The sequence below is a fragment of the Canis lupus genome, chromosome 22, assembly GCF_048164855.1.
Source record: "Canis lupus baileyi chromosome 22, mCanLup2.hap1, whole genome shotgun sequence".
Classification (NCBI taxonomy): Eukaryota; Metazoa; Chordata; class Mammalia; order Carnivora; family Canidae; genus Canis; species Canis lupus.
In genome coordinates this window covers 21,755,382-21,779,735 of record NC_132859.1, presented here as the reverse complement: position 1 = coordinate 21,779,735, position 24,354 = coordinate 21,755,382, and the positions used below count along the sequence as shown (strand labels likewise).

General features: G+C 52.1%; 1 protein-coding gene across 2 annotated transcripts in view; it reads right to left on the bottom strand.

Moving 5' to 3' along the window:
• Positions 1–961: 961 nt before the first annotated feature.
• SLCO2A1 (solute carrier organic anion transporter family member 2A1) overlaps positions 962–24,354 on the bottom strand; it is an 80,641-nt gene continuing 57,248 nt past the window's right edge. For both annotated transcript variants that reach the window (XM_072792679.1, XM_072792678.1), the window contains exons 4-14: positions 21,690–21,917; positions 20,785–20,883; positions 18,545–18,681; positions 16,708–16,786; positions 15,964–16,128; positions 14,708–14,897; positions 12,662–12,827; positions 10,165–10,328; positions 6,916–6,980; positions 4,071–4,194; positions 962–2,976 (exon numbers count right to left, since the gene is read on the bottom strand). In XM_072792679.1, coding sequence (XP_072648780.1) covers positions 2,856–2,976; positions 4,071–4,194; positions 6,916–6,980; positions 10,165–10,328; positions 12,662–12,827; positions 14,708–14,897; positions 15,964–16,128; positions 16,708–16,786; positions 18,545–18,681; positions 20,785–20,883; positions 21,690–21,917 — 1,538 coding nt within the window. In that variant the 3' untranslated portion in view covers positions 962–2,855. The remainder of the gene's footprint in view (positions 2,977–4,070; positions 4,195–6,915; positions 6,981–10,164; positions 10,329–12,661; positions 12,828–14,707; positions 14,898–15,963; positions 16,129–16,707; positions 16,787–18,544; positions 18,682–20,784; positions 20,884–21,689; positions 21,918–24,354) is intronic.

Sequence of the window (24,354 nt, the reverse complement as noted above, 5' to 3'; positions counted from 1 at the left end):
GATGGCTTTGGGGACTAGCCTTGAGGATGGCTGATGCTAAATCTCCAGCCAGTCAACAGGATGACAGCGAGAAATCAAACATAACTAATTTAGAGAACACTTGTGACATTTTTTGCACATTCAAGCTTGGAGAGTGAGGGTTCCACTTTCAGTACGTGGTATGAACTTCATACGGTACAGCGAGCTCTTGGGCTGTTCTTCATGCCCGCTGGCTCCTGACTGTAGCCACCCAGGAAATCAGATTAACTGGCCCCCCTTCCCTTGTCATCTTTTACTTACCAAAGGCCTACAGAGTCTGTAAATTTCTCAATGGCCTAAGCATAAGGGGGTGTCCCCAAGGTTCTGCTGTACCGATGACACCCCACAAGGGATTAGGGACCACTCACAACGGTCAGTTACAGGGGCCACTCCCATAGCCCTGGGGGCTGGCTGGAGGGGTTGAGAATCTGTATTTTAATCACACCCTCTATGAATGTCCAGCACTCAAGGAAGTTTGTTCAGCCTTAGAAGTGTTTGCTCTAGAAGTGAAATGAAGGTGACACCATTATATTCTCTGCTGGCCATCAGGAGGAAAGGTTTGCTGTGGGAGTGGTAGTATGGCTGTGACCAAGTGACCAACAATGATTATGATCCTAATTCTGATTTGTATCATGGATTTAGCTATTTCCAAAGATCCAAGATTTGGAATTTCACTCTACTTATGGATATAAACTCAAGGCAGGGATCAGTCCTCCTGACAGTCCAGCACTGTGGGTCTTTGACAGTTACCTGTAGAACTTTACTGAAGGAACAAGAAGCACCTGCCACCTGCTCCGTACTAGACTGATGGGTTGAGAGTCGTATTACCTCCAATACCCATGGCCATGGGCCCCTGTGGATGTGGCATGAGCATCTCCTCTGGCCAGAAAATATAGGATCTATCATTCTCTGACAAATACAGATGACAGTACAAATTCATGACTAAGTTACATCAATAGCAAAATTATAATATATTAATAGCAATATCACAATAGAATAAAGCCTTGGGAGGGCAACCAATCTTCCAAGATCTGCAGGTTGGCACTCATTGTTCGTGAGCTCAGCTGAAGGGCAGTGCCTCCAGGATTTGGTTAAATCACAGAGAGAAGGACCAGGATTAGTTGCAGGGAATCATTTTCCAAGCAGAACCAACTTGAACGCTGAAACTGGCCCCTGAGGTTGCACGGAGCCTCTCCTTTCCTGAGTGAGATCTTTGGAAATAAGCATGGTGGCTCTGGAAACAAGGCCATGTGTAGCAGTGGCTTTCACGAAGACTTCGGTCTCATGGCAGTTTGGCCACTGCCACTGGCATTTTTTTGGCTTACCACCATAGGACCCCTTTCCAGAGATGGCTTCTGATATGCTTCTGGAGGGCTCTTCCAAGAGGACTGGAACTCAAGAGAGCCGTGTATGGCCATAACCAGTTCCTAGCTGCTCCAGAGGACACAGTGAGCCAGGTCTCTGTCTGGCAAAGGGCCAAGTGCAGGGGCCATCTGGTGGGACATAGATGGTCAAGATCCTGTTGACAATCTCTGGGTTTGTGCTGTGCCTCCCTGCTGCTGCCTACTGAGCACACTCTGGGAGAAGGCCCAGTGTGGACGGAGGGAGGTGAGGGAGATCGTAGGCAAGCTCGGTGGAGAGCCATGTACTAGTGCTGCCTTGCACAAAGCTGGTCTGCGATAAATATAATACTTGTTGATGAAAGGCCTCCATTGCAGACGTCTCTCAACCTTCACCACACAACAGTGAGGTCGCTCAACCCAGGCCCCAGGAAGGGCAGTGAGAAGAGGCGAGATCTTTTTGATGAATACAGGCATGTCTGGAGCCAGGGAAGCTGACAACACTGGCCTCTCTCTTGTGGGCTGCAGCTCACCATCCAGCTTGGCTGCCCTTGGTACCCTCTCAGCTTCAGCACTTGCTCTGCTGACATCTTGGACCGCCTGTCTTTTTGGCACACAGGGTGAGGTCCATCCAGACAGGGATGCCCACGTGCGGCCACCTCATCTGCTCCCAAGGCAACTTGGGGAGGGTTTTCCCAACACTCTGAGTTGAGTGGTCTCATCCTCACATGGAGGTTGTGGGAGGTTGGGCTATTGACCACTTCACAGCCCTCCTCAGGTCTTCACCACAGTGCAGCTTTCTTAGCTCAGAAGGATCTAGAGTTAACAGGAACAACATCTGGATGACCCGCCCTTGGGGTGTCTTGGTCCCTGCTCTGGTGCCTGAGTGTGGGGTAACTGAGAGGGGGCCAGTTGGCCCTACTTCCCAACATGGCAGCTTCCAAAATGGCCTTTTGAGTGGAAGGAGGTCAGTCCTTCCTGGGTTCTGATGCTGAACTGAGGCATAAAGGGGGCTACAGCCAGGCTCTCCCTCCCCTAGGCCTGCCTCTGGCCATTAACCATAACCCAGCGCTCTCCTTTTTTCCTCTGGGAAGATACCCCTTTGCTCTCTCCACTTAGGAAACCAACCCACCCACAAGGCTGGGGCGGTGGCAGCGGCGGGGGGGGGGGGGCGGGCGGGAAGGCTGCCTCAGTGGGCATCCTTGCTGGGGGACCCAGCACTGAGGAGCGCCTGGGCACATGGGGGTGCCTCCCACGGAGCCAGGGAAGACCTAGCTTTCCAGCTCAGTCCCCATCCAGCCCAGGTACACAGTGGACCTAAGGAATCCTGGCGGGGAGGGGGGTGTAGGAGGCAGGGAGGGCAAATGCTGCCTGGGGTTTTCTCTTATTTAAAAAACTAAACGGAAATGATGTGTTAACATTAGTAAATACAGGCAGGTGTGGAGGGGCAGGGTCCACTTTCTGGAGCAGGGCAGCGGCTGGGCCGAGGGTCAGGGGTCAGATGAGGCCTGCGGCCTTCTCCTGCACATTGTACTCCTTGCTCTTCTTCACCCGCCAGCTGATGAATAGGAGCAGCAGCGCACCCAGCGCCTTGTAGCCCACCTGCAGGCCCAGGTACCTGTGGGGCAGGAGGGGGCGGGACCAGTCAGGGGGTGTGGAGGCTCTGTGGCCCAGGGGTGGGGTTGGGGGGGGTGGGAGGATTGGGGCTGGGGCTTGGGCCATCAGGAAGAGAGCATCGCTTTCACAATGGCCCAGGGAATCTGTCGTCACCACTCAGGTAAGGATCCGTTACCACCGGGGCCGGGGTGGGGGGCTCACTTCCTTCAACCCTCTGACGCACAGGGCACCAGCCTCCCGGGGAGAGGGCTCGGGCTTCCAGCCCAGTGGTCCTCATCCCAGCACGGGCCAGAGGCAACGCCGCAGCCCCAGCCAGTCTGGAGGCTCCAGTCCTCCCAGTACAGCCAGGAGGAGAGGGGATCTGCTCGCCGCCCTCTGGGTACACCCCTCTCCCGGCCTTCTAGGCCACCCCCAGTTTCCAGATCCTGCTCAGACCCCTCAAGCCCACGGTCTCTGGTCTACGTGCCAATGGCGGCAGGTGAGGTGGCCGGAAAGGTGCAGAACTACTGACGTGCAGCTGGGCCTGGGTCCACTGAGGCAGGTTAGGGCCACCTGCCCTCGACCTCGGCCGCGAGCGCGCGGGCCCCTCTCTCCAAGCAGTGGGAGCTGGCCTGGCATCCTTCCAGAGCCACGGCCTCGCCCCAGGTCCCGCCACACCACACACCTCACACCACACACACACCACACCTCACACCTCACACCCCCCACACACACACCTCACACCCTACACCCACACACATCTCACACCTCATATCCCCCACACACCCCCACACACACACCTCACACATACCTCACACTACACACACACACTATACATCACACCTCACACCTCACACCCCACACACACCACACCTCATACCTCACACCCCAAACACACCACACCACACACACCACACATACACCACACACACACACTCTCTCTCTCTCTATTAGCCAGATGGTTCTCTGTCATCAGTGACCCTGCTCTCTGTCCATAGCAACACCCCTCTGGTCCTTGCCTTTAACCCCACAAAAGTCACCAGAGCAGATGGCTGCCCTCTGCTCTGGCCTGGGGCCTGACACCCCCTGGACCACAGGGTCATGCTGGGTCCTCACCTGTCTCGGAGAGCATCATTGTCATAGTAGGCACAGGCCCCGCGCCTCCCTGAGCACTGAAAGTTCCACTTGATGCAGGAGTAGTCGATGGTGAGGCCGTAGAGGGCTGGAGACGGCAGCCAGGCTGGCATAAGCAGGAAGAGAATTCAGAGAGCCCAGGTTACATGGAGCTGCAGGCAGAGGTGCCCGGCAGGGTGGGGAGTGAGCTCCCTCTCCCCAGTGCCCCTGTGTGTTTCCCATGAATGAGAACAGCTCTGCCTCACCCCTGGGAACCACAGTGACTTTGGAAAGCCAAATAGCTTTCTGGGAAACCTGAGCTCCTCTTTCACTAGAGGCTTAGAAGAGAAAAGGGACCGGAGCCATCCTTTCAGAGCAGTGAGTCACAGAGGTCACCCTGATGCCAGCTCAGACAGGCAACACTTGGAAGGGCCTCAAGTGGAGATATGCTGACCTCTACGGTGTGGCAGGAGTCTCCTGAGGACATGGAAACCCTCAAGTCCTCATAGGGACTGGAGATGGCTGGGTGCCCTTGTTTTAAGGAGGAAGAAGGTGGGCACGGCTACATCATGCTTGTGTAGCCAAGAGGGTCAGGGCTGGACTGTGAACCCTAGTTTCCTCAAAGCCCATGCTCTTCTACTGTACTAGGTTGCCCTGCTGGCTTAGACAACACCCCCAGAAGACCCCCAACACCCTGGCTGCTCAGAGCCTCTACCCCAGCCGCCTGAACTTCCCCACAGCTGGGTGGTGAGACCCGATCCAGCAGAAGCTATGTCTTCCTGCTGCAAAATATTCCAGATGACCCCCGTATTGTTAGCTATAGTTCTAGGCAGTCACTGAACCAACCGGGAAGGGATTTGTCCAGGATCCACGCCCTGAACCACTGTGCTCAGAATAGCCTCGCTCTGTTGAGGGCTCTGTGAGAAGCTGCTTCAGGAGGAAAGAGAGAGATCTGCTTGTGGCTCCACCCATAATTGGGAACTTTGGAAAACCAGCCTGTCTACTCAGACCCTGCTTGCTTCCAAGTCTCCAGCTAAGCAGGGGATGGAAACTGGCCACAGGGATGGTCCACCAAGGATGCTACTACCCTAAATAGAAATGAAGTCCAGAGAAATTTTCAACCAAGTCCCAGTGGGTAATTTTAAACTTGCTGGGTTTTATCCACGTGAAGGCCTTCCTTCTATCCCAGAGTGCGATTGTGTTCTTGGGTGATGAATGGAATGCCTCCAGCCCGGATTTTCTGTGATCCCATATCAAGTTGTCTGAGCTCAAGTGACAAAACAAAGGCAGCAGGTGCTTTGAGCAGTGGGATAGTGGTTGTTTTCCAGGTGGCTGGGAGAAGCTCTTCAGAGCCCATCCTGGCCGCTGGCTGCGCTGGACAGAACCTGGGGCTTCCTTCCCAGCAGAGGTTTCACAGCAAGCCCCATGTGAATTATGCATGATAGGAAGCAGCTATGGTGACGGCAGTGCCTCTGCCACCAGGACAGGGGAGGCCCCGCTGCCCTGCATCCTCCATGCCCTGCATCCTTCCATGCTGCTAATACAGGCCTGAGGAGCAGGCTCTGAAGGGGCAGTGCTGGGACGAGGAGAGCAAGTGGCCCAACATGGAGAAATCCCATGGAAAAGGCTGGTTTGTTCCTCATCATCTGCACTCCTCTCCCAATCTTTGTGGGAGAGGTCCCTGCAAAGCTTCTTGCTCGGTAGGCCCCAGGAGGGACATCACCAACCCACCCCAGAACGATAATGGAAGCCGCTGGAAGGTCAGTCACGTGTAGCCGGGCTCCCAGATAATAAGGCACAGTAGGCTCTGCAGGAATTTCAGCATTTGAGGTCAGAAAGTACAATCTGATAGCGGCTAACGTCCCTCCACTGCAACTGCCATACTCCCCACTGCAGTGTGCACCCACTGGGTCCTTAATCAATACTCAGTTGAGGGCAGCCCCGGTGGCGCAGCGGTTTGGCACCGCCTGCAGCCTGGGGTGTGATCCTGGAGATCCGGGATCGAGTCCCACGTCGTGCTCCCTGCATGGAGCCTGCTTCTCCCTCTGCCTGTGTCCCGGCCATTCTCTCTCTCTCTCTCTCAATGAATAAATAAATAAAGTCTAAAAAAAAATACTCAATTGAAGGTAGTCCCTTTACTCGGTTTACCTTTCACAGCAAGGATCTGCATATTACTGCCTGGATGTGTCAAGAAGGGATGGTCCAGCGTGAGGCTCAGGGAAAGGGCGGGTGAGGTGCACACATCTCCCACCCCCCCAGCCCACGCCCCCAGGGAGAGCCAGGTGTTCCCTGCTCCCCAGGGCAGCCTGCCCTCCTACGGAGCATTACTGGTCATTTGTGCACTGGCTCCTTTTCTCTGAAGGCTCAGGCTGCTTGAGCGTAGGCAGGGTTTGCCAGCAGAGGGCCCCGCACTGAGAAACAATTGCAGAAGAGAGGCAAGAGGAATGAGTTTTGTGAGATGGGAGAGAAGCCAGGGCTGGGCTCAGCTGCTGTTCTGGCTGGGACAGGAATGCAGGGTTTTGTTCCTACAGCCAGTTCTTGGAGAGAGATGAAAAAAATACCTGCCTTCAGTTCTTTATTAGGTATTCTCAGCTGTGTCCACTTTTCATTTTTCTTACATAGTTTTGTTTGGAGTTAATGCCATAGATGGAATCTTTCCTAACCTCAAGTACGGGGAAACCGCCCATATAGGGTCTTGGCCCTTGCTGATGTGTTGATTTGATTATGCATGGCCTCCCTTTAGAGTAGAGATGAGACAAGGCTTCCCTCAGCCCCACCCTGCACCTCTTAGCCCTCTGATGCCCTGGTGCCATCCCTCAGGAGGGAAGGGGGCATCTCAGGCACTTACCCAGCAGGCGCATCAGCAAGAACTGTACCCCAATGGCAAATGACTTTTCTTCCTGGTTCACCACACTGAAAAGGAAAATAGGAAGTCAGTAGCCAGAGGACCCAGGGCTGTGCCTTTACTCAGTCAGGGGCAGCCAGCCTTAGAACATGCCAGATCCTACCCTCAAGTGGCCTGACAGCCACCTGGCTGACTGGATTCACCTGGCCAAGAGCTCCTGTCATTTATATCAGTAGTTCTCAAAGCACCATCACTGGACCAGCTGCATGAGTCCCCACCCCTGGGAACTCATTAGAAATGCAGGTTCCCAGGCCCTACCTCAGGCCCTAAGAATCAGGTACACTGAGTGGGGGGGGGGGTGGGCAGCCATCTGTGCGTTAGGAAGTCCTCCAGGAGATTCTGTTGCACTCAAATTTGGGAACCACTAGTCTCTGATTTTCAGGGCTGCCCAGTGCCCCCTTCAAGAGGCAGAGGGCAGAAGAGGCTGGGAATGGAGAGAAGCATGGGGAAGGGTGTGTTCACAGCAGCAGGTCTGAACAACTCCCATAGAGTGTGAATAGCAATAAAGACAGCCCTGATGACAGTGTAATTAGGGCCCCTGGGCCATAGGCTTCTGTGTGCAACTAGAAGAATCCTTTACCTAGGGCCAGCATCGTGGGCGTATGGCCTGTGCAGCCTCCCAGGGCCCTACCCTCAGAAAGGTTCCTGGTTTGATTTAATGCTTTGCTGTGGCTGTCTTGAAATTCTCAATAATTTTGGAACCAGGAGCCTCCCATTTTCATTTTGCACTGGGTCCTACAAATTATATAGCCAGTCTTGCTGCTACCTTTTTTCCCTCAAGAGAAGACAAGCATTTGGCTGAGGAAAGAGATTCAGAGGGAGATGGGGGGAAGCTTTCAGGTGGTGGTATTGCCAGGCCCTGCCATCCCAGCTGGGCATGGGGCAGAGAGGGAGGACACCCCATCCACAAGGTGGGGAGCCAGGAGGTAGCCTGCAGAGGCACCAGGCTTCTCTGTGTTCTGAACACCCACCCTTCTGGGGGCGGAGGGGACATCAAGGAAGGGAACTCAGAACCAATGGCCCCACAGTCCAGCTAGCAAAGTGGAAAGGGGCCCTATTCCAGTTCCTCTGCAGGATGGCCCAGTGAAAGCAATACTTACAGGCTTGAGGCACCCACTTACGACCCCCTCTCCCCAATGGAAAGTACCTCAAATCTCAATCTAATGGATACTCCCTTTATGTCCACAGGTCCCTACAGTGCTCATTCCTAAATAGTCCTGGTTATTGTCCCTGGGAAAGACTACTCTAGATTCTGGAGCAAATGGGGTTGGGCACCACAGTTTGGTTTCTGACAGCTTAAGCCCCTTTTGGTCTCTGCCCTCATTGGCCGTGAACTAACTCTGATGTTTGGACCACCCTCTCCTTCCACATTTCTGGTGAACCTTCCCTCCCAGCCTGTATTTCCACACCTGGTTGGGGGCTAGGGTACAAACAACATGTGGGTCACCTACAAAGTCACCTTTAAGCCTCACCTTCTTTGCACTAAATAGCATCTATTCTCTCATCTTTCTTAGTGGGATTTATCTTTAAACAATTTTGGGATCCTGGGGCCTCTTTAGTTTTGCTCCAGCTGCTGATAAGACTTGGAAGGGAAAGGTTTTCTAGGAAAGCCCCTCCTGTGGTTGAAATGATGCTCCTCTTCCACAGCCTCCCTAACCCTGGGGCTTGATGGAGTCCTCTGGGAGGCAGACTGACTGGGACTGGTCCCTACCTACTGCTCAGGGACTTCCCTGTGAAGTTTCCTTATTCTGTTCCCTCTGCTCATCATGGCCACCCACAAATATTTCTCAGGGTTAGAGGGCCCACCATGGCCCATTTGGCCCTGGTACAAGAGGTCATCCCACTCAAGGGCCTTCAATGAAAGCACTGGTGCTTCAAATGCACAGGGTGGGGAGTGGTAGAAACTGGGTGCTGATGGTGTTGGGAGGGGAATACGCTGTGGTTCTGAGCATCCCCGCAGGTTTCTGTGGAACATACTAAGAACACAAGGTTCTGACTGCTATTTTCCTGGGCCATTTCTCAGGGTTGTGGTTGCGATGAGTGACCTTGGGGCATGGGGTAAAACCTTACCCTACACCAAGAGCAGCCTTGGTCTACACAGTGGGTGGCTCTTCCCAGCCCAGCATTCTTCACTGTGACATAAGCTCACTGCACGTGAAGCATACACGTAGGTATTTCAGGTCACTCCATGGGATGAGGGGCACAAGGATAAATGATGCAAGGTTCCTGCTCTTTGCATGCTCCTGTGAGTAACAGTCCTTTGTCTTTGAACCAGGAGTCTCCTGTCTCCTGCCAACGTTCTTGAAACGGTAACAAAAATAGGAGCTTGGTAGTTTGCAAGCTAACTCATAAAACCGCAGGCCCTGAGAAGTGGCTGCTTCAGTTCTTCATCTCCTAGCCTTTTGGGAAAAACAGGTCACTGGCACCTAGCTAGCTATTAGTAATTCTTAGAATTTGGTTAATAGGGATAATTAACCAATATGTAAAGTACCTTAGATTTACAAAGCAATTTATCAGGTAATCCTGACACCAGTCCTTTGTGGTCAATATCATTAATGTCTTTTCATAACTGAGGAAACTGAGACTCAGTGAGGTTGGCAACAACCCAAGACATCCAGCCAGTGTATGGCATAGCTGGGCCTTTGACCCTAGCACTGGATATCCAGATCCTATGTTTTTCAAGGTGGGTGAGGACAGGAAAGAGGCGGGCAGGGGTGGGTTGGGTGAACTGGTTGAAATGTTGTTTTCTCTTTGCAGAGGGCGAGGTGAAGGAAGGGTCAATTCCCTCTCAAAACCTCAGAGGCATTCCACCGCTACTGTAATGGGACACCTCTGCTCTCCCCTCCCGCGTGGCCAGCCTTTCCCTTCTGACCTGAGAACTTGGTCCTGGCTCCTAGCACACTGGGTTGCTCTTGTTTTCATCCTTTCTCATAGCTTCACTCTCAAGTCTCTGGAACTTTCCAGATTTTTCTCCCTTGATTTCTTTCATCTAGCTGAATTCTCCTTCCTTTTAGTTCTTTCAGGACTTAAACATAAGTGAATCTATAGGTATTTCCACAGTGTGGAGCGAGGCAGCCTGGCTTCATCGTGGCTCAGCCATTCGTGGCTCTGCCCTTCCGAGGCTGGGGTCTTTCAGTGCCAGGAAAGGAGGAGAGACAGAAGCAGGCAGCGTGGGGGCCAAGGTGCACTCACCGCAGAACCATCATGTAGAGTGGGTTGTGTGAGATGCAGGCTATGAGGGCCACGAAGGAGATGAGGAAGATGGCTGGGAGCAGGAAGTGGGCACAGGGGATGGGGCACGATCCCGTCTTGGCTGAAGCAGATGCCCCGGTCACACAGCTGCAGTTCAGATACGTCTTGGAAAGGAGAGGGAGGGGGAGAGGGAGACACCCTGTCATCCTCTCACCCACCACACACTTCAAATGCTGTCACCGGTACCAGCTCTAGCCAAAGAGTCCCCCAGGTTTGGACTCCTGCCTTGGGGAGCTGGGCGATGATGCGTGTGGAGGCTGGAGAGCAGACCTGGTGAGGTTTTCAAGGTGTCCCACAGATACCACCTCTGACCACTGTTTGGGCAATCGTCTTCACCAAAACTGGTCATCTAGAATGGGCCGGGCCCCTCCTGCAGTTCCACCCACATCACGACATGCAGGATCCTGTTGCTAGTCAAGGCCTACCCAGCATGGGACCAGGGGCTGGAGGGCTCTCTTTGGGGCCAGGCTGCCCTGTGCCTTGGAGCAGTGGTTTTGTGGATGCTCCTTTTTGCCGGGGAAGGTAAGAAAGGTATAGACAGGAGGAGACAGCAGTGGGAACCCAGTGGAATCCACTGAGCTCTTCATCTGTCAGGCCTTTGCCAGAGCTTCCTACCAGAGAGGAATGCCTCCTGTCTGTGAAGGACTCTAGGGAAAGAGGTCCCTGTCTCCAGTCTACAAGTCCATATGGTTCAGCACTCTTACATAACTGGTCTTGGTGGCCACTGCCCATGTCAGGTGGTCTTCACCTTACTTCTCACAGCACCTGATGGACTAGCCTATGGTCATTTAAATGTCATAGCAGTTACAAGGCTAGGACTGGAACTAATGAGCCAGGATGCTTCCTTCTGGAAGACAGCAGGAACTCGGTACCCTCTTCATTTTGGCTCCCGGGAAGCTCAGAAGTAAGTTATATATAATATGACTGTTACTTCCCTCAGTCTGCATTTTTTCACATAGATTTTTTCCCCTTATAATTTATTGTCTTTTCTTGATATTACGCTAATGGATTTGTGCTGTTGTTGGAAATATGTCAAGATGATTTCTGGAAGTAGATGAATCAGAGGTAAGTAAATAAAGATAAGAAAACCACAGAAGCCACCAGAGACTCCTCCAATTAGAAGGCAATGGAGAGACCACCTTGTTTACATGCTTTGTCTCCCTTTGCCCACGGAGGTGGCTGTGGGAGCAGCACTTCCCTGTGCCCTTGGAGGAGGATGCTAAGTGGGGGCTAGCCTTATCCATGCCCTCCATATGGGCTTAAGGGAATGGGGTGCATTCCCCTCCTTAGAGCATCCTTAGCAGAACTGCACAGACTTCCCATTGCTTTTAGGAGAAGGCACATCTGGCTCCTAGGCCTGGCCTGCCCAGCCTTGGCCTGGGTATGACATGCCTCTCAGTGCCAACCCTAGCCTTCTGTGCTTTCTCCATGCCCTCGGGCCTTCCACTTGCTGTTACTTTACCTGGAATGCCTCACTTCCAGAACTTCCTAGAGTTTTCTTCTTCTGGTTGTTCACTTCTAATGTCATCTTAGGGAGGCCCCCAGGAACTAGAGAGTCTAGTCATTAAGTATCTCTGTGGCACAGATTACATTCTAAAACTATCTTGTGCGTTTATTTGATAGAATGCAAACTCGACAAGAGCAGGGACTTTGTCTGATGGGTTCTCCACTGAGTCCTCAACACCCACGGCTGTGCTGGACGTTCACTAAGTATTTGTTGAATAACTGAACAAACGTCTTGACTTGGTTTGCTGCTTGCTGATGCAGAAGCCAGGAGCCAGAGCACTCAGAGGGCTAGTAGAACCTCACCGCGTGGGCACAGTGAACGTGGGCTGCACAAGTGGAAGGCTGGTGGCCAGGAGATACATGGCCTTGACCAGGTATGTCTGAAACTGAGGCAGGATCCTGGGTTCCAGTCCCAGATCTGCCCCTAAATAGCTGTATAACCTCAGGCCAGTTGTGTAGCCATATGTCGGGGCTGAGGGGTTCAACCAAATACCCTAGATCGTATTTCTAGTTCTAACCTTCTGAGTTCAGATCACAGAAGGCCCTGTGCCCGCAATTTCTCTGGGCCTGTCCTTGTGGCTTCCCATACAGCCAAGATGCAGGACCCAGAGATGCCCCTTAGGATCCGTCAGGATGATACTCAAAGGCCTCAGCTGAAGGAATGCTTTGGCTTGTTTCTACTCTGAGCATTGTTGGGCCTCAGGAATGTGATTTTTTTGAACATTAGCCAATCTTTAATTGACTCTGGGCTGTAGGCATCTGGTCATGACCTTAGGGAAGGAGAGGCGGAGAGGGAGCGGGTGTGGCCCAGGGGCCAGGAGGCTGGGAACGAGTGTGGCGTGGGTGGCATTCATCCATCCTGGAGCCGAGGAGCAGCCTGCGAGGGCACAAGCTGAGCACAGAGACCGCACAGGGCTTCTCATGCCCTTACCAGCTGCTTGGAGGCTATGGAGGTGACGTTGATTTCGCTGCAGCCTGCGTGGCACGGCGAGAGGTACTCTACTCCGTTGTCTCCACACACTGGGTGGAAGATGGAGTCTGGGCACGAGCAGTGCCTGCGGCAGGCAGGAGGCTGCGGATGTATAGGACTTGATGTCCTGCCAGCAAAACAGGAAATGGGGAATCAAACAAAGCGAGACCAAAGAAAAACCTCCCCGCGCCAGCCCAGGGTGAGTTCCCCGCCTGGTTAGTATGCCTGTGAGTCTCTGTTTGTCTTGGGCCAGTGCCACCCTGGGATCGGAGTTATGCCTATTGGAGCCAGTGGTGAATTGACTGCTTGGTCAGTGCCCGTGGCACCGCCAACTGCTGGTCAGAAAGACTCGGTCAGCAAACCCCGTGCTGCAGAAGAGCATCAAGACAACTAACCAACCAACCCACCAACCAACCAACCAACCAGGACTCTGATGAAAGAAATGGCAGATGCTATGCCAGAGTCATAGGCAATATTTCCCTTCCCTCCCCCTCCACCTGGGCTCTGGTTGAGAGAAGGCTGGGGCCCCTGGAGGGCATCTGGGGTCTGGAGGGCTCCTGTCTCTGGGTCTATGTAGATGTTGCCCAGGTCACTGAACCTCCACCCCTGTGCTTCAACCCAGGGGGTTCCACCAGCTGATCTCACCATTCCCACCCCCCGACCACCACATCTGATTTTCATTTCTCTGAGGTTTGGGATAAACTGACAAACCACAGACCAGGACTCTGCTGAAATAATTACACTGCTGATGGTTAATATTAATGGGATATATCTTTGGTGCCAGGCACAGTGCCCAAGACTTTTTATGCTGCCCTCACAACACCTCTACAATTAATCACATTCCTTTCATGAGAGAAAACTGAAGATTAGATAAGTAACTTTTGCCAACTACAAAGAACTGTGCCAGAGCTCACCCTAGTCTGATGACAAAGCCCTGTGCTAAATACTCCTGGTGAGAGGCACCTGGGTGGTTCAGCCAGTTAGGCATCCAGCTCGTGATTTCAACTCAGGTCATGATCTCAGGGTCGTGGGATCCAGCCCTGCGTTGGGCTCTGCACTCAGCGGGGAGTCTGCTTGAGATTCTCTCCCCACCCCACCCTTTCCCCTGCTCTCTCTCAAATAAATAGATAAATCTTAAAAAAACCCAAACACTCCTAGTAAGAGCCACCCAAAGGCTCAAAGCTTTCTCAGCTTCTCTTAATCCATCGTCTGCCTGCAGAACAATACAAATTCAATGGAGGTTCCTGCCCTGGGCCAGCCTCCCTTCCCTCCTACCCCTTCTCTCCATCACCCACCAAAGACAAAAGACAGTATCTTAAAGAAAAAGAGAAAACACCAAGGCTGAAAGGTACAGTTTCTCCAAACATTGCAACTTCACTAGGCAAAACCTAAAAGAAGAGGTAGTTGGAAGGGGCACCCAGGAAAAAATAAATGCCCTTCACTCAGCACCCTCCTCTCATGGGCCTCTAAAGCTCTTCCTGAACACGAAGCCAGACTTAAACCTTGGGACCAGGTTGCTTTATGCAAACTGACAGGTATACTTTATCTGCCCTCTGCCTCACCTGCCCCAATTTTTTGAGTCTGTCATCACTTCCATTGTTCTTTCCCAGATCTTTTCAAGTCCCCTCCTCTCATCTTTCTTCAGCAGCTCAAGGAGACTTTGTAATTGTAGCCGGCACAGAGTTGATGCTAAACATAGCTTATTTCCTGGTTCCTGAGACTCACTGCCCTATAGATTCATCCTGAAACCAGACTAATTAGTTTTTGGTGCTTCTTAAAAAACAGAACCCTGACCCTGATTGGTGGGGCTCACTAGGACCTCTGATTTCTTCTCATAATTAAGCATATGATTCAAGAGCCCATTTTCTAAGTTGCCACATAAGAGATTAGATCAAAAAGTAAAAAAGGAGAGAAAAGAGTTGAAGAAGCATAAAGGAAGATGTATGGTAGCCAGATCTAGGCTCTGGCCTCAGCAAAGGGGATCTTCTCACCTCTCGTTCCCATTACCTGGGGGGATAGACCTCCGCTACCGTGGGGGTGGAGCATCCCATGAAGAAGAGAGGGGCGCAGAGAATCATGGAGATGGTGATGATGGTGGCAGCCACGCGGGGAATGGTTTGCAGAGAGAAAACAAAACGCTTCATGAGGATTCCTCCGAACAGCATTCCTAGTGCTGCAGCTGGGAGGTTCACGGCACCTACAAACAAAGAGAAGCCGGTCTGGGTGCAAAGGACTGGGAGTTGGGGGTAGACACTGAGCTGAACCATGGGCAAGGGGGCATGGTTGCTTGAAGGAACATTCGATACATTCAACTTTAATGGTAATAAATGACATTAATTGAGCATTTACTGTTTGCCAGGCATATCCACAGAGTTACCCTGACATAGCAGATTGCCCTGCTTATGCAAAGAATAAAGAAATAAGTGGAACCCTTGCAGCCAGAGGGATGTGGGTTGAAGGTGCATTTATTAGGTGCCTTTCATTACCTGGCCCCTCATTGCATCCTCATTATACCAGCTGGATCACACGGTGGTGCCCCTATTTCATGTACTAGCTAGTGACTGAAGCTAAAGGGATGAGGTCACAGCTAAGGCCCCCACCATCTTGCCATCTCCAGATGACCAGGCTCACCTGTGGATTGGGCTCAGTAGTTCACTTTGGTACTTGGTGGGACCACATCAGTGCTCCTCAATCTCAGCTGCACAAAATACCAATGCTGGGCCCACCCAGAGAGTCTGCTTTTATTGGCTGAGCAAGCAGCCTGGGTATCTGTATTTTTTTTTAAAGCTGTCCAGGGGATCCTAAAGTGCAGCCAGGGTGGAGAATCACTGGGCCACATACTCCTTACCCAAGTGGGTATTCAAGTCCTTGGTGAAAAAGGGAAAAAAAAACAGGAGGCATTATCCCTAACCCCAATTTCTACCTTTTCTCTTTTCTCTGTTGCCTCTGATGGTGTCAGGGCCTTTGGGAAGCTGTCAGTCTTCCAGCCCCTCTGACAGAGAGGAAGACAGATCCTATCCTCTGCCCACCCCTGCCTGGAATGATAGGAACCCCAGAGACCTGCTAAGAACATTCTAGATTGCTAACCAGGAAAAATGTCCTTAAAATTCTTTCCTTTGGGCCAGTCCTCCTCTGGCTCTTGTCTGTGTCCGGTCTGGCCTCTCCCGTCCCTGGATGGGCAGCGGAGGGCCCGGCTGCTCCCTCAGGCAAGGGCCTAGGCAGGGCTCTCCAGCTCCTGCAGCGCCCTCACCCTCCAGACTCACCGATGAGGAAGTTGGCATAGGCTGCGGAGGCACCATACTGCTTCTCCAAAAACTTGTTGAGGAATGTGGAGAGGCCAGCAATGACCGAGGAGAAGGTGCACTGGGCCAGGACCACCAGCATGAAGAGTGGGTTCATCAGCAGCTTCAGGAAGATGCGAGGAAACCCTGTCAACAGATGGTTGTCAGGGGCCGGGCCCTCGTGGCGGTCACCACAGGGGTGCCTTGGGACTAGTCACTGCCCTTCCTCCTCCTCTAGGCAGCTCTCCTCTCTTCCTCGGGGCAGATCTGAGGCACCAAGATGTTCAGTGGCCAGTCCAGGGGCACATAGCCTCTCAACTCCCACTCAACATGTTCACAGGCTAAGCAAAGTGAGGATGTGCCTAGAAGATATCAGGCGGGGGCTGGATAGAAAAGGGGCTAACACTGGGAACGTGGTGTTAAGCATGACACATGACAGCCACCTCCATGTGAAACGAGGGAGAGAACATGGGGGCCACACCATGGAGGCAGGGCTGACTCTGCTTAAATCTGAGTCTCCTGGAACCTGCACAGCAGCAGTCACCAGAGCCTCTAGCAGAACCGCTCCTGGGAGATGGGCCAGTTACAGACCACCTGCTTTAGCTGCCCCTTCCTATGCACAACACTGCATGGGCTGGGGTACTCCCTGCCCCCACCTCAAGCCAGTGCTACATGCCCCACCCCACCCCCCGCCCTGCCCAGGGATTTGCTGGGGCAGTTAGTTACGTTTAATGAAATCCACCAGGGAGCTTCTTGGCTTGGCCTCATCCATCTTCCTTGCTTCATCCACTATGGCAGGAGACCTCTGAAGGCAGCAAAGGGGGTGAGCGTTAATGGTCCAAACTCCCTGTGGTGGCCCTACCCTGGGCCCCTGCCCCTCCTGGTGTCGGTGGCTCAGGGATGGGCAGCTGTGAGCTGCCCCAGGTGTGTGGGGGAGGGCGCCCAGAGAATGCTCGCTGGAAGCCAGTGCCACCTGCATGTCAGTGAGCCCAGTGCGGTGGCTGCTGGCCAGAACACATCCATGCCAATGCCTCCTGGGATCCCTCTGGGCATGTTATTCATATCTAGCTTTCTCTTGACTGATGCCAAAAGATGACTGATTAGATCTTGTCTGTCATAGCTACACTTCCTCGCTGTCCTCAGATTCCAGGGCTGGCAGGCTTCTGGGATACACTGGTCCACAATGACCTCTGCTTCCAGCTCTTTCTTTTCATCTCCTCTATGGAGTCCCTGCTTCATTCTGGTCCCAAAGTTGAGTCCCACTCCAGGCTGCGTCCTGGCCCCTGGCCCACGCTTTTGTGCATACCACCTCAGTGAGCTCACCTACCTCTTGTGAACTTGTCAGCTGTAGCTCTGAACCCCTACACGAGGAGTGCAAGGCCCCCGCGCTCTGACGCCATTAGGGCTTCCCAGGGGAACACACCACCAGGCCCAGGAGCTCCATGTACTGCGAGCACACTCCACATCGGGCACCGTGCCCAGCCTTCCACACACATCTCCACTCCTCACAGCCTCCTCTGAGACAGGTGCTCTATCTCCAGTATTTTAAAGGAAATGTAGAAACAGGGCAACTTGCCCAAGATCACTCTGCTAGGTTTTAAGTGGCACTCAGGCTCAGGTTCGCTGACCCCCAAACCACCACAATGCACTGACAACCTCTGAAGTTCTTCCCTAAGACAGGTGGAGGCTCTCCCACCCTTGCCACTCCTCCCACAGCTGGGCCTAGATCTCACACACCTCACTGCCAGATGTTGAGCTCGGGCTCTGGCTTGAAACCTTGGTGCCAACTTCGTCTGCTTCTCCTCCAATCTGCCCACTGCTGAGTACTTGGCACCCCCTCCAAGAACATCTCTCCGTGTCCTGCCTCAGCTGTTTGGCAACCACTGGCTGGCACTCAGCCCCATCCTTCATCTCTACACAGACTTCTTCAGATGGCCAGCCTTCCCTCCTTCCTGACTTCCTGACCTCAACCCAGCTGCCATGATGCCACCTATGTGGTCACCCAGTCACTGCAGTGCCCCAGGAACTTCATGGGATCAGAACAAGTTTTAGACCCTAACATCAAAGTCCCACCCAGCCTTCTTGTCTCTGTTTTCCATTCTCATCCTTTCCTGACTTCTTTCCCAGGAGGCAGGGCTGGCAGACACACAGAAGGTCCATCCACGCACAGTCAACTCATTCTCAGCCCACCCTCATGCTCTTCAGCTCTAGAGCTTTCCTTCCCACTCAGTCCTGCAGGTTCACACATGAGGGGCCAACTGTGCCAGTCCATATATTTGGCTTTTCCTGGCTCTTTACTATGAATTTGGTGTTTCCCAAACTATGCTCCCTGGAACCCTCCTGATGCCTGACGTGGAAAGGGCACTCTGGTGAGAGGCTGTCTGGAAATTCACCAACACTCTCACCTCTCAAAGCCTCTGAGAAGTCCTGTGTCATGCAACTTGTTTAGATTTCACCCAGAATTTGCTTAACATGCTGCAGTTTCTCAGTTCAGTTTATTTTTTCCCCATACCTCCCTTTCTTGAACTCTAAGAGGCAGAGTCATAGGCTCTCAGAACCTTACCTCTGCTTCCCTGAGCATTGCTCGAGGAAAGAAGAAAAAGGGGAAAGAGGTAAGAACCAAGGAGGCTGAGGAGATGAGCAGGCCCAGCCACCATGCTCCAATCCACCGGGGATCTCCAGGGCTCAGGTTAACCGCAGCTAGAAAGAAAGCAAAGAGAACAAGTGCTTTCTGAGTGAATGCGGGATCTCATTCTACTGGAAAGAGGGCCTCTGATCAGGGGGGCTGTCTTCCCATGATGCAGAAGAGGTAAGGCATGAGCTAGAATCTGGGTCAAGACAGCATTCCCTCTCCAGGCCATCTGGTCTCCAGAGCATGGTGGCCACTGTGCATGAAGCAGATCATGAGATAATCCCCAGGCTGAAGGAATCAGAACCTGGACCTCATCTTATTTTATTCCCAACCTTTGGTAGGTATATCAATGAAGGAGGCTGTATCCACCCACCTCCAACCAATCAGAAGACTGAGGATCAGAGATATTAGCTTTGCCCTGATCCAAGGTTAGGGCTAGTAAGTACTATTTCACTGGTCGATTTTAAACCCATGTCTCCCTGGTATCCAAACCCATTCCTAATCACTGAATGCTACTGCCTCCCCACTTTACTGATCCCTAAGAAAGGAGAACTAATAATCCTTAAGAGCCTGAGGGAACAACTATCATCAGAGTGAGCTGCTTGGCCTCCAAAGGAGATGCTTCACCCAGCCAATGTCTCCCATCTGCATCTGAGAGTCTGCCATTGTGCCTCTTGCTGTAAAGAAACCATGTGGGCATGGAGGGAGGGAGGGAGAAGGTAGCAGAATGGCCCTCAGTCCAACATGCCAGGCATCTCTGGGCACTGTCCTTGGTCCTGGGAGCTCAGCTGCAAGTCTCCTTGGGTAACCAAGAGGCAGGAACTGATTCAGGAAGTGCCAGGAAAAGGGCAAAGATGGCTTGACTCTGAGGCAGAAAGCTCCTCCTGGCTTTTCCTTGTCATGTGAAGTAAAGGCAGGTGACACCTCAATGAAGACATCATGGTCTGACAGTACCCAGGAACAGGAATCTGTGGACTCTGGCAGGATGGTGGCTTTAATGTCTGTCCATATTCTTTGTGTAATAGGCAAACTCCGGTCTGTGTGCCAGGAACTGGTGGGAGTATTATTCCCGCGTGTCTGGCTCAGACCTGCCACCTAGTCACATCTTCTGGTGGGTGGGAACTTTCTGTTTCATCCCCACATTCCACACATCTTCCATCTCTTGCCTTTGTCCAGGTGTTTTTCTCCCCTTGGAAGGCCTTCCTTCCCAGTAATACCTGCAGAAATCCCACCCACCAATGGGGATGCATGCAGATGTCAGCTGCCTAGGAAGCCCTCCCTGACCACCTCAGGCAGGAGCACTGTCTCCTGCCTTGGACCTTCCAAAGCACTTTGCCTGCCCCTCTGTGACAGTGCTGGCTCTCCCTGCCCTCTGGGAGGCTGGGTGGCATAGGACAAGCTTACAAAGGCCATGAGCCCTTGCAGGATTCACTGGGAGGCTGGCTCCATGGGTGGTCACCTCAGCGACCTGTGGACACCTCATGTGTCCTGGTCTACGGACCATATTTCCTCATTCTAAGACATACAGCAATTTAGTCCATACCATTTTGTGAAGAATAAGAGCTCAAACCTATTAACCTCTAAATATATATATCAGGCATGTTCTAATCCTTACAACAACTTTATTTTACTACCATTAGCCCCATTTTACAGGTGAGGAAACTGAGGCACAGAAAGATATAGATCACTCACCCAGTAAGAGGTAGAACCAGGATTAGACACAGCTTGTTAACTACCAGTGTTCACAGAGTTAAACATGATGTGAATCATAATCCATGTGTATATTTTACGTAGTGCCTCTTTATCCTCAAAAGAGCTCTTATTAAATCTTTTTTTTTTTTAATAATCAACGCCATCTTTGAATCCAAGAATGGTAAAACTATTTTTAATACCACTACCAAGATGGGCAGCTATGGTAGCAACAGCTGAAGCCCTGTCCCAAGTTTCTAGGTTTCCTGCTACACACTTCTCGAGGACAGAAAGTGTCCTGTGCAAGAGGAAGCACGCAGTTTGCTCCCGGCTGCCTGAGGCTCTGCAGGAGCGAATGAGTGAGGGAAAGAGGAAGCCCAAGCATCTGGAGTTAAAGCTCACCTTCTGCCCTGCCTGGCTGGGGCTTGGGGAGGCTGTCCCCTGGAACCAGTGGTGGGATGGGCATCCTTGCACACGCTCACCTGTGTCCACTCGGCCATAGTCCACAAAGATCTGCAGCATGACGGAGCCCAGCAGGTATCCGAAGGCCGGTCCAAACACAGAGATGGCAAATAAGATGGCTGGAAAGCAGGGAAGGAAAAGGAGGCTGAGGGAGCTTGAGAGGGTGTGGCAGCCCCGGGTTCTTTCCCTAGCTGAGGGATTCCTGAGATGTCACCCCATCTGTCCCCTGGCCTTCACAAGTCCACATCGAGGGCATTTCCCATAGACAAGACTAGAATCACCCAAGATCCTGAGATGTGTGGAACCAAGGCTGTTTCTCCTCCAGCCAGCTACCAAAGAGACCCACTTGCCAGGAGGGAAAGCCTCCCCAGCATTTAACGATTCCTGCTGGGTGTGCTGGTGGGCGAAGCTCCCTGCAAGTACAATGCTGGGAACCCTGGCAGGAGCTGTGGGGCCATGGAGCCAGTGGGTGTGCTCTGTCTTGTTGGAGGCGTGGGCCTCAAGAATGCTCATTGCGGCTTGTTTTAAGGGAAGGATGGGGGCAGTGAGATGGTCATTTGTTATCTGCTTTGCTTGTGCTTCTTTGAGGCCTAAGTGGACAGTTTGGGAAGACATGTGTACCCCGGCCTATACCTGGAGGATTGGACAGCAGCATTTTCAGGGGCTGTTAAAGGAGCTCCCCCATGCCCAGTGCGGGCCTAAGTGGTTACATACATTACTTATGTAATCCCACAGCTGCCCAATGCAGATACCGCTCTGCAGGAGAGGAACCTGGGGCCCTGGGGTCCAGTCACCTGCCCAGGATCACACAGTTGCTAGGTAATAGAGCTGGCATTCAAACCACATGTCTTCCCCCCAAACCTGAGCGAGTGCCACTTCAGGATGCGGCCACATCCCCGTAGCCCTCCTCAAGCCTGTGACTCACAGATGTACAGGGGTGAGTTGTTGGGCTCAGAGAAGTCATCCACGTAGGAGATTCCGAATGGCTGAATGGGCACCGTCCCGACGCCTGCCAGCAGCTGGGCGACCACCATGAGACCCCACATGCTGCTGGTCTCCTTCCGGGAGTCCTGGGTGGTGCTATGGCACTTACTGGGGGGAAGGTCCTGCCAGTGCTTCTGACAGAGCTCAGCTTGGAAGTGGCTGCTGTTCCCTGTAATGAGAGAGCACGCCAGTAACCACCACCTGGTCTTCTAGTTCCACCAGCTGGCCTCCAAATCTGGCCTTTCTCTCAGGCCTTTGGGAAGTGACTGTAGACACAAAGGTCAGAGTGTGGGCTCCCTGTTCCAGGAGCAGCCCTTCTTGGGTGAGAGGAATCTTCCACCCATGGCTATCCATTCTTTGTCCTCTGTGAGTACAGGCAGGGAGCTGATCATGGAGGTTGATACCGGCATTCCCAGAGGAAAGGGTTGCTCAGTTGAAAAAGGGGGATCCAGGATCAAAATCCAGGCCTGCTGGACTGAAACGCTCTGTGCTCAGCCTCGGACTTGGGGTCCCTGGGGTGTGGTTCTCTTTAGCAGAACAAAGGCTCACAGAAGACACAGAGGATAGTGTCATCCCCACTTGGGATGCATCCCTCCTGTGTCATGACCCCTGGAACCTGATTCCTGGAGAAGCCTGGCACTGTGTCACACAAAGGCATTTAATGTCCTTACTGAATGTGGGCAGCAACCAAGAATCCTACAATCTGGGGAGCTGGAAAGGACTTGAGACCTTCAAGTTCAATCCCTCCTTTCTGGGAGGGTCCCAGAGACTCCCAGCATGCTGTGAGCACCATGCTGCCTGTGACTGCCACTTCCATGCCATTGTTTTTAACTTGGCCCACACTAACCAATCAGCACTGTCAGCTCTCCAAGGCCTCAAGAGCTCTTGAGGGGTCCCTTCCAGAAGATCCCTTTTTCTCATACCTTGTCCAAGCCAATGGACACCACTAACATCACTGATCTTGCTCTATGAGATTGTCATTTCACACTAACATAATTCCCTTTAATTCTCATTTGGGGTACTGCCAGAGAGGGTAAAGCACTGATCTATGTTGGCCTCAAAGCCCCAAAGAGAGGAAATATGAGGGCTGTGGACCAGATTTGCCCCTCATGCTCAACTGTGCCCCAGCCTGCCCTGGATGGTGGGGTAAGGGTCTGCCCTCCTCATTGCTCTCTCTCTTCCCCAGGCACACATGCTTGGTCCCCCTAGTCCCACCCCTACCTGTCCTCTACACTGATGTTTGTATAGGGCACATTTGAAAACTCCTGGCCTACAGAACTCCCCCATGGAATGAACAGGAGGCCTGTCCCAGGAACACCAAGGAAGGATAAGGTGTCTTCTTGTTAAGGTCATCCAGACAGGGGAAAACTTGGATGCTGAGTCCTGAAAAACCTCCTGGACCAAATTTTATTCATCCTCAGTTGGTCAGTTATTTGGCCAATAGTGACTGTGGGCAGGCACTCTGCTGGGGTAGGGGACAGGGAGGTGACAGAGACAAAGGCATGAGTGTTGCCTTCACAAACTTCAGTGCCACAGTTCATTGAAGAAGCAACCACAGTATTGTTCCAATCCTAACCACAATGAGATATCCTTTCACATTCGTCAGGATGGCTATTATCAATAACAATGACAACAAACAGAAAACATCAAGTGTTGTTTGTATAAGACGAAGAAAAAGTTAGAGCCCTTTGTACATTGCTGGAAGGAATGCAAAATGGTGCGGCCATGATGGAAGATGGTATGGCAGTTCCTTCAAAAAACTTAAATACAACCACCATAAGATTCAACATTTACATTTCTGGGTATACACCCCAAATAATTTAAAGCAGGACTTGTACACCAGCATTCATAGCAGGGCTATTCATAATAGCCAAAAGGTGGAAACAATCCAAATGTCCATCAACAAATGAATGGATAAACAAAATGTGATAGACACATAAAATGGAATATTACTGAGCCTTAAAAAGGAAGGAAATTCTGATACCTGCTACATACAAAATGGAAGAACCCTGAAGACATTATGCTAACCGAAAAAAGCCAGACACAAAGGTACAAACATTGCATGACTCCACTTATATGAAGAAACTAGAATAGACAAATTCATAGAGAGAAAGAGAGTAGAATGGTGGTTATCAGGGGCTGGTGGGGGAGGGGGACTGAATGGCACAAAATAAAGTTCAGTATGACCAGCATGCAGGTCTAAGCAGGGTGAGGCATGGCCACTCCTGGAGGGCTTGTGTGTCCTGGGAAGGGGTTTGGATTGTATCCTAAGGAAAATCCCGGAGGGTTGAAGATCATGACGGGAGCAGTGCAACGAACACACTGGAAGCATTAAGACCGATTGCAAGGCCTATGTGCAGGGAGTGGAATTGACCCAGTAAAGAGGTATTTTGATAGCAAAATAGATGAGGTGGTGCATTGCACGAGGGAAGGGGAGGGCTGGCCGGCTTTGCAGACTGTGATGCACAGCCCAGAGGCACGTGTGTGGGACACACGAGGGCAGGCTAGCTGCTGGAGCACAGGCACATGGTAGATGAAGGCCTAAAGAGTAAGTGTTTCTTTTAAGAGTCTAGTTCTTTTTTTTTAATTTTTTTATTTATTTATGA